At 46.4% G+C, this 9980-nt stretch overlaps 1 protein-coding gene across 1 annotated transcript; it reads left to right on the forward strand.

Moving 5' to 3' along the window:
• Nucleotides 1-3778: 3778 nt before the first annotated feature.
• On the forward strand, nucleotides 3779-8828 carry PHLDA1 (pleckstrin homology like domain family A member 1). Its single transcript, XM_052668034.1, has 2 exons — nucleotides 3779-3796; nucleotides 4692-8828. Exons 1-2 carry the CDS (start codon nucleotides 3779-3781, stop codon nucleotides 5613-5615), a joined length of 942 nt encoding a protein of 313 aa, XP_052523994.1. The 3' UTR covers nucleotides 5616-8828.
• The last annotated feature ends 1152 nt before the right edge of the window (nucleotides 8829-9980 follow it).

Consider the following 9980-nt stretch of genomic DNA (forward strand, 5'->3'; position numbering starts at 1 on the left):
CTGAATTTCTTGATGAGTTGTTGCAATAGTACACTAGAACTTCAATGATGGTTTTCTGTCTAGTTCTGATCACTAAGCAAGCTGCTGCTCGTTGTTTCTATACTTCTGGCAACTGTAAGTTACACTGAAGGATCTGACTTTTCTTACTGAACTTTTCTATAACTAGCTTGATAAGCTTAGATTTCTTAATTGGATTATTGGAACCAATGTTTCCCAAGCTATGTAGCAAGTAGCTTAACTTTTTAAGGTTTTAATTGCTAAGTGAAAAAAACACAACAGAATGTAAGAAACTGCAGGAATGTAACATATTCATCTTTGCCTTCAAGCTGATATTTAAACTTTCTCTCTGTTAAGTCCCATTGTTGTAGACTTTGTTCATAAATTAGTAGAGCATGAGAGCTAATCATCAGTTTGTATGTCTAACAGTAATTGTTCTATTCAGAAATGTCTGTGCAATGGTTGTTTCTCAGATACCTTGTGTTAGATGGGAGAATTGCACTGTGTTCTTCTCAGTGACAAAAATGCTGTACTTGGTATGCATTGGGCAGTCTGATAATTAAGGCATTTCTGTATATGATGGCTTTGATGGCCAGCTGGTTGGAGCTTGAGCTGTGCATGTTTCTGAGGAGATGCATTTAGTTCTACAGCAGTTCCTGCTTCATTCTGTGCTAACGTAGCTACTTTCAGTTAGGGTACAACCCTGTCAAAATCTTTTCTTGTACAGGCTAGTTAAATGTTTGCTGCTCACCCAGCCTTTGCTTTCACTTCTGAACTGCTCAGTTCTGTTTATGATGCACAGATTCTCAAACTTTCAAGAAGACGTCAAAGTAGTGACTTCTACTTTCTAATGCTTACCCGAAGCAAATAAATCCATTTGTTAGAGTGGGAAGTCCCACTTTTGTGCCCTCTCAGATCAAGAATTGGAAGCTTGTCTGCATAGCAGAGTCAAGTGATAGTTCCACATTCATCACTTATGAAATGTTCTGTTGGACATGTTAGCCTTCTGCATCCTTCAGCTCTGGCAGGAAAACTAGAACAAGCAGCGCAGAGCAGCATGGAGCACACCAAGCAGAAGATAAAGCTGTTCTGCATTTGCATCTCCTTATGTACACTAGAAGTGGGTGTGCATAGAGTGTGAGGGTTTGGCAGAAGAGCTTTTATGTTTTAATAAATATCTAACCTAAATACCTAACTACGGTGTGCTGAGATGGGAAGAGTGGTCTCTTCTGCTTCCTCCTTTATTTAGCTGATGTTTGAAGTACTTTTTTTATGTTCAAGTAAGTGTTGCAACTTTACACCCAAGCTTGATGTTTAATCCTAGTGTTAATGAAAAGCAGACTTTGTTCTAAATGCACGGCACATTTTACCCAGTGCTAGGTGCTCAAATCTGAGACTCTTCATGTCACTTAAACCTCTTACAATCTGGTTTTGCTCTCTAATATGTGTTTTACCACTTTGTGACATGTTTGGAAGACAGCTGACTGTGGATTGGAAGGGGCTCTGGGAAAGTCAGGCCTGAGCAGCTGCAGTGCTGGTGGTCTGTGTCTAGATACTGCTATGGGTTGTAAGGAATGTGAAGGCCTGGGGCAATACAGTGAATAGTTTTGGTCAATATTTTATCAGTTTGTGAACTCTGTAAGGCGTGCTCAGGTATCAGTGAGATGGAATTCATAAGAGATTGCCACCAGATTCCACACGCAGTGCTTCAAGTGTTCTGTTAGCAGGAAGTTCCTGGAAAATAACTTGGAGATGGTAAAGGTCAGAAAAGCTCCCAAGTAACCACTTATTGTCTAATCATTTTAGTGGCATACCGCTACACTTCATCTGTCACATGTTTCTCAACAGTAGGCTATTCTGTCCTCCTTCCATTTAGCAGTGTCTGGCTCATGCTTCTTTTAGGTTTCCCTTTTTTGCTGCTGTAGCTATTTACTTCTGTGTAATAGAAGGAATGATGCTGAGGGTTATCGCTCCATGTACATTTCACATCCTTCTAAAATTAAGAGTTGATAGTTGATACGGTGCTGCTGCTGTCTGCAGTTCTGTTATCCAGGAGAACACTAAAATTACAGGCTGCTTAGTCTTTCACAGTGACTTCCCAAAACAGTTTTTATCTTGCCTGAGGGTTAAAAAAACAAAAACAAAAGCACAGCACCACGCTTTAAAGAATAATTGCAGCGAGAGTCATTATAGTTTACACACTGCTTGAGCCTCTAAGTCAGGAAGTTTATCATGCAGAAGACCAAGCATACCTAACAGCCTAGCATCCCTGTTACCACTGCTTAACTTTGTATGTAAACAAAGAAACAATCAGGAATAAGTGGATCTTAGATGTAGATTCTTTCAAGGAAAAGTGGCTGGTCAGATTTTTTTTTTCCCCTTCAGATGGCAGTACTTCAGGTTTGACAGTAGGAGGCATCTGTGCACCAGCTGTTCCAGAAGAATTTTCTCTAACTGGGCAATGCAGAACAAACATAGTATTTAGTGGAACTTCAGGAAAGGTAGCAGATCCAGAACACATGATATGATTGCAATGGATTGAAAACGTTTAAAGAAAAGATAATCAAAACCTCAGTGGGGTGTTTAGTGGGTTTAACCATGTTGAATGTGGGTTTTCAAAACACGAGTTATAAGAAACAGCATTTCGGGAAGATCTGTTTTGAATTCCATGTAGGAAAAATATATTTGTTATCCTTTGGTAAATTCTGCACAATAAAACTGGGATGTTGTGTTCTTTTTGCCATGGGACTCTGTCAGTGTTTCCTCCAACCCAAGTCCCTTAAGTTCTGACTGCTCTGGTGTTTTTTGGTCAAATGTAGTGTATTTAAAATGGCTGTTAATATTTGTTGGCATAGAGAATACAAGTTGAAATGGATGTTTTGCATGTTTACTTCTGATCCACATGCTGAGGTGAATTTCACCAGGAATAAATGGTTGTGAGTCTCTACATCAGCAGAGTATGTCCATCACTGTTTAGAGCTGGGTTAAAAAGCTGACACTCATCACTTACCTCAGTGGAACTGAGAACTTTATACCATGGAGGTGGAATGAATGCAGTCCTGTTCTCCTACATAGTTGATGAAATCCTTCAGCCTTCTTCACCCATCTCAATTTTTTCCCCTTTGATTAATTACAGATTACTATTGGCACTGAGAACAAGTGATACCACTCGAATAAAAATGAGAGAGATTGTGCTAATGTACTTAAATACAGTGGTGCAGTGCTGCAGGGGAGAAGTTCCTGAATGCCTGCTGCAGAAATAATACGTAGGGCTCTGGCCCCAGTTTCTGTACTACGGGCTTGGGCATTTGCTAGGAAGCAAATGACTGTCACTTGTAGTAAATGAAATGTATAGGGGAATTGTTAGGAGCTTGTGCTTTGTGGGTTTAGTTCAATGTCCTGTGCTTTTATATTTGATATAGGTAAATACATTTTAACTTGACGTAAGACTGACTGTATGTTAAGGTTTGACAGTTTCAAAACTAAATCCATGTTCATGTCACAGTCAGGAGAAAAGTAGATGCAAAGCACATGAGAAGCCTGGAAGTTCTTGCTCCATGCAGGGTGTGTGTGTGTGTGTGTGTGTGTGTGTGTGTGTGTGTGTGTGTGTGTGTGTGTGTAAGCGAGCAGCAGGAGCTGAAAGTGCAGATCCTTGCGTGGGGCATTTGGGTTCAGGTGGCAATGAGCTGCAGACTGAGACCACTGCAAATGATGCTTGGTTCTTCTTAACATGTATGTATTGTAATGCTTCCATTACAATAACCATAAGGCGGTTGTGAGGATGAACTCCATTTTTAGTGTACGTACTGAGCTGTAAGGAGGAAGCACTTGTTGTCCAGTTAAGCAGACCTTTACAGCACACACCCCTTGTTCGAACTGTGGTCAGTGTGTTACCTTTGTTTCTGACTTAACTTTCTTCCTAGTTACCACAGGAAAGATAAAAACAGCTAGAAGATTTGATTTTAATTGCTTTTACTACCTTAATTGTTTACCTCTCAGCAATTTGTCAAAATTAACTTTGAACTTCAAGAGGAAATGATTATAATTTGCAAGATATGCAGAAGAAAACTTTAAAGAGCTTTATCAGAGAGAAACTCCATTAATACAATCATTAATAGTGAGTTTTTTCTAATGTGCTCCTATGGACCTGTGCAATGTGGGACTTGCTTTGTGCCTGCTAAGAGCAGTGTGAGGAGGGGGAGTTGATTTTTGCTTTTGTGTATTATTTTAATGGCCTTATGTTCAGCAACACACCATTTCCAGCATTCAGTTTATGGTGGCGTCGTCAACTAACTTCAGTTACATAGCTTTTGATTTTATGCCTGATACCCAAGGCTTGCTGTAGGTCACTTGGCTTTTCTACTCACGTGGTTTCAAGGAACTGAGAAGCAATCTACCACTATGAAGATCTGTGGTAACAACAATCAGAAAAAAAGAATCTTCTCTTTGTTAATTCGGACTCGTTTGTTGTCTGTTGTCAAAGTTTGCCAGTACGGGGCTTCCCCTAGGTGGGGGCGGTGAGAGGGATGCGTGCAAGTAATGTAAATCGTCTATATCCTCCATCGCTACGTACCTCCTGTAAGCTGCTTCTCCCGCCCCAAGATCAGCTCGTTACTAAAACAACGCTAAAGGCTGTGTGTGAGGCTCTGCTTTGTCGCACGTTACGGTGGCTGTAAATGCTGCGGTGCTGCTAGCAGCCGGCGCCGCTGCTCCTGGCCTCCAATCAGCGCCGCCCGCCCGCGGCGCTGGGCAGCCGTACCGCTCCCCCTGGGCCGCGCTCGGCCGTCGCTCTCAGCCGGCAGCCGCGGAGTCGCTGTCGCTGCGGGGCGGCACGGCCGGGCGCGGGGCTCCCGGGCGGCTGCTGCGGGTCGGGGCGGTGCCGGGCTCCTCCGCTGCCGGCGGGGCCGCCTTTTCCGCTGGGTGTCACTCTGGGGTGGGAAAGGCGCGCTCAAAAGCCGAGGGGCGGGAGAAGCCCTCCGCCACAGCTCCGCTCCGGCAGCGCTCCCGCCACGCCGCGCCACGGGCGGCCGCCGCTGCGCTCGCTGCGGGCCGGGGCGCTGCGCCTCGGGGCCGGCGCCGGACGGAGGGTGCTGGGCTGGTGCCGGCTGCGCCCCGAGCGCTGCCCCTGCGGACCGCCGGCCGGGAGGATGCTGGAAAGCGGCTGCAAGGCGGTGAAGGAGGGCGTGCTGGAGAAGAGGAGCGACGGGCTGCTGCAGCTCTGGAAGAAGAAGCGCTGCATCCTCACCGAGGAGGGGCTGCTCCTCGCGCCCCCCAAGCAGCCGCCCCCACCGCAGCAGCAGCAGCAGCCGCCGCCCGCAGCACCGAGCACCGAGCCCACGGCCAAGATTAAGGAGCTACACTTCTCCAATATGAAGACGGTGGACTGCGTGGAGCGGAAGGGCAAGTACGTGTACTTCACGGTGGTGATGGCCGAGGGCAAGGAGATCGACTTTCGATGCGCGCAGGAGCAGGGCTGGAACGCGGCGATCACGCTGCAGATGGTGCAGTACAAGAACCGCCAGGCCATCCTGGCCGTGCGCTCCACCCGCCAGAAGCAGCAGCACCTGGCGCAGCAGCCCCACGGCCCGCGCCTCCGCAGCGCTTCCAACTCCGCCTAGTGCCGGCCGCACGGCGCCCCGAGCCGCTCCGCGCTGCTGCGCCGCACTGCGCGGGGCAGCGACCGCGGCGGGACCGAGCGCGGCGCCTGGGGACGGAGCCGGGCGCGGCCCCGAAGCGTTTCAGCCCTTTTATTTATGGACCTCGGGACGGAGCCTCGGGTGTGACGGGACTTCGGGGAGACGTGATGTACTGTAACTTTATTTTAACGTGTTTTATTTATTAGGTTGTGGGGTTTTTTGTTTGTTTGTTTGTTTGTTTTTGCAAGGCATTTCTGAATGTAGGCCGTAGCCAAAAAGCAAAGAACGATGTATATGTGCTGGCTGCCTAAGGAAGCTCTGTGTAGTTTGGCCGCACGCAGTTTGGCAGAAAGAGTTCTTCATTTGTGCCCCAAATACACTGTATTCTGCAAACACGGGGCATGCAGTGCGTGGTTGGAACGTGGCTGGAACGCGCGCTCCTCTTTCCAATGAGAAGAAAATTAGGATTTAGGATTTAACAATTCTCTTTCAAAACATATAAACGTGCGGTGGCCAACAACAACGCTCTGTACACACTCGGTTATTCTACAAGAGTCACGGGTGTTGGTTGCTGGGAGGTGAAACCCATCTGATGGGTCCATGAGCTGGGGGGCTCAGCCCCATCTCCATGGTGTGGGGTCACAGCCAGGCTCTACCTGGCTTTGAGGCTGCTGGGGAGCATTAGGAGTGTCCCTTAGCTCCTGGGGCTCCATCTGTGCTGCAGGCTCTCCGCCTTGCTTGGATTCTCATGGCAGTGTTTAAATGTCTTGCGTTAAAGCAGCCCCTAGTTTAAAATTCATCCTCTATATGTCGTAGTGATCAAATGGATTACTTTGGTCACCGTTCCGTAAGGTGAAAGTCGCTCTGTTAGTATTTAGAGCTGCCAGAGATGTGTGACCTGCCTCTATAAGCGCTGACAAAGCCATGAAGTTAGAGAACAAAGGTGCATCCCATAGGGGTTGGCAGCTAGCTGTGGGGAGCTGCCGGCCCTGGGTGCTGTGCAGAGTGGGGCTGAGCTGGGGAGCGGGGAGCAGCACAGGGTTGTTGGTGGTAACTGATGTGTGAGGAGAACAGCAGCGAGGCCCTTTACAAACGTGAACATAAACAAGATCTCTTGAAGCCGGGCATCCAGGATTTCTCTGCTTGTGTAACTGGGACGTGGTCTGTCTGTAAAACCCTGCAAGCTGTTCTCTAAGCGCTTACAGGCAAAACTGAGCTGACACTGACGGAGAAATCAGAACCCGCTGCTGTACGAAGTGCTTCTTTAGGGCCCGCTGCGCACCCTCAGCTCCAGCTCAGCCCCATATGGAGCAAATGGTGATCTCTTACTGTTTTCCTCTTCCATCCCCTTGCCGCAGGTGTGCAGGTTGCATCCCCAGACACACAGACCTGGTGCTGAGTCCTGCCTACTCCTCTGCAGCCGCTCCTCTGTGTTTGGCCCTGCGCTGGCCTTGAAAACACTATGGCCAAGCTGAGGGGCAGGTTACAGCTGTCCTAACAGAGCTGTCACTTGGGGTCTAATTGAAGTCGAAGGTGCCCTGCATCTTCGAGGATTAGAATCGCTGTCTTGGCAATCACAATAGCCAATTTCCACATCTCTGTACATCTGCCATTATCGTTCTGCTAATGCTTGGATGTTAGAGCTGCGAGGGGATTCTCTAATGAGCTAGTTGGAGACTTAAAAATAGGCTGTAATTTGTAATTTGGCTCCTCTCTTCAGTCATTAATTACGGTGTACTGAGCAACTAATCCACCTTTCCAGATAGACATATTGCTGGTAGCTCACCTACTAAAATGCGTTAGCCTCCTGAAGAATAAATGTACATGATGAAAAACGTTCCTACGTGATCAGCGACATGCACATTGCTCTGGCGGAGGCAGGTAGCCATATTCTGTGTGAACGTAGAACATCAGAGTTTCACCGAAGTCCATAGATCCGTTGTGAAGCTGAAATTTCACTGCTCTTCTGGAGATGTTTGTAGTTTGAAAATGAAAGATGACAATTTCAGTGATGTGATTGAGACTGAAGGTTGAAAAAGCAAAGGAAATTGAAAATGTCGAGGTTGATGGTTCAAGGTCGATGTTGTCTTTCACCTCAGGCTTCCTGTTTTAAGTTGCTTTGAAGGATGCTCTCCAAAAGCCATTTGGACTGCCGAGTTCACTGACAAACTTTTGCCTGTTACCCTTGCCCACTGCATTGCCGTTGTGAAACTCCAGAGTCAGACAGTCACATCACAGCAGCCACCTCAGGCTGTGCCTGTGTCTCAGCCTGAACCAATGGGCCAAGGACACCCAGTGTCTCCTGGCGACTCCATTCCTGCTGCAAAGCAAAGGGAAGCGGATCAGGCAGGGTCCCCTGGGGACAGCTGCATCGTGTGGCTTGGGCCGTGTCAGCATTAAGGAGGCTGCATCGTCTGACGTCGTCAGCCCCATCGCTTTCTCATGCTCTAAATTCTCCAGTGCCCATGGCTGATAGCCATTTTAGACCCAGAACTGGTTTGATGTTATGCAGTGAGATAGTTGTGCTTTTTTGGCTTCCCTCTGTTCCACTGCACAGTCTTCACTGGAGCTGCACGGTTAAGTACTGTCTGTCACGCCTCGTAGGAAAAGGCTCTAATTGCCATCCCTGGAGATTCTTTGCAAGAAAAAGTCGTTATCCCCTTACAAGAAAGAAAGCAAACGAACGCACACAAACAGTGTATGGTTGATGTAAATTTCTCAGAGATTAAACAACAGTTGGTTAGTAAAACATGAATGGGAGAATGCTTGGTATGGGTAACAAAATTGCTGACAGCTGTCAATCAGAAGGTTAAAACTGTATGTCTTTATTTAAAAAAGAAAAGAGTGGCTGAGGGGCAAGATTCAACAAGAAAATTCAAGCTGTGGTGCCTGTTTTGTACCAAGGAAATATAGAAATTGGGGGGAAAAAGAACAATTGAGTGGATGTGGTCCTTGTGACATCCTGAAGTAATTCCTCTCTTATGGCTCGTGGTACGCGCATGCCAGCTTCTGGGTTATAACTGTGGCGATGTACCAAACGTTTTCTGGCATAACCTATTGTGAGCAGAAATGTCAGTGTCATCAAAAAACCTGTGTGTAAATATGACTCATAAATGATTTCTGAGAGATGTGATTTATTTTTCATATTTTTCAAGATGCATTCCATTTCAAATAAAGAGGTATCTATTGAAAGAATTCTCATTGTGTTGGATGAGTGGTTGTTCGGGCTGTTTTCTCACTTAAAAATGATTAAGATCTGATCTAAGCTTTTCTTGTGTCCTAGGGCCAAAAAGGAATGCTTTTAACCTGTGTTAAAAACATGTGAAGAGATCTGATCATTTAGGCACTATACATAGCTCAGTTACGAGGCTCTGAGCCGTCGACTCGCTTCTTGCTGCGTGAGATGTGATCACCCACACCCGGTCCCACCAATTCAAGTAATGCACTGTCTACTTGGCCTCAAAGTCAATCCACACGCAACAGACCTTAAGGATGCGGTTCTGGGGCTCATAATCTTAAGCCATGAGTGCCTCACCTCATAGAACAGCAGGAACCTAAAGTGAAGCATTACACGTGCTGTGTTGCCTTTTCCTTATGCATCTGAAGTGTTGTGATTGAATATGAAGTAACCTGAAAGTAGTCCAAAAGACCGCTTCTGACTTTGGGTACCTTCCTACCAGTGACACATTTTCTTATAGCTTTGTGTGAAAAGAAATGAGGTACAAAGAGAAAAATGTGGGGTGGCTGCTGCTGCTTTGGGCCCTCTGCAGAACTGTGGCTGTTCTGATGCCTCTGACTCCCATGCGGTATGTTTGAATTGCAAAAGGTGTTGGTTTCTGAGCCTTATCTGAAAGCACATTAATTTCAGTCATCCAGTGAGCACATAGACCTGGGCTCACTGGTACTGCTCGCCTTCCCCGGATATATGTCAGCAGCCTCTGCCATAAGAAGGTTATTGTAATAAGTAGAAGATTCTCTTTTTCCTTAGTAAACATCTGAACTATAGGTATTTTAACTTCAAGCATTGCTTATGGATCAAATATTAAAGAATAAAACTCACAAACATTGATTGTCAGCAGCTTTGAGAAGCTTGCAGTTAAGTATCCCTGGCTTTATTGCCTACTCAAGTGCCCACCGTCGCTTTTAAAGATGTCCCTTGTGCCAACAATAAATAAGCATCTCTAAAAGGATACAAACACAGTGGAACAAGAATTTCATCATTTGCCACAGTTCCTGTTGCTGTGTCGATGATGATGCCTTTACAAAGGGGTATAGAAGATGTGTTTCTCCATTTTAAGTTGTGATTAAAGGATGGGAAGTAAGGTTGCCCACACTTCCGTTCTGCGT

Source organism: Tympanuchus pallidicinctus, unplaced genomic scaffold (assembly GCF_026119805.1).
Source record: "Tympanuchus pallidicinctus isolate F22 unplaced genomic scaffold, pur_lepc_1.0 scaffold8, whole genome shotgun sequence".
In the NCBI taxonomy this organism is placed as follows: Eukaryota; Metazoa; Chordata; class Aves; order Galliformes; family Phasianidae; genus Tympanuchus; species Tympanuchus pallidicinctus.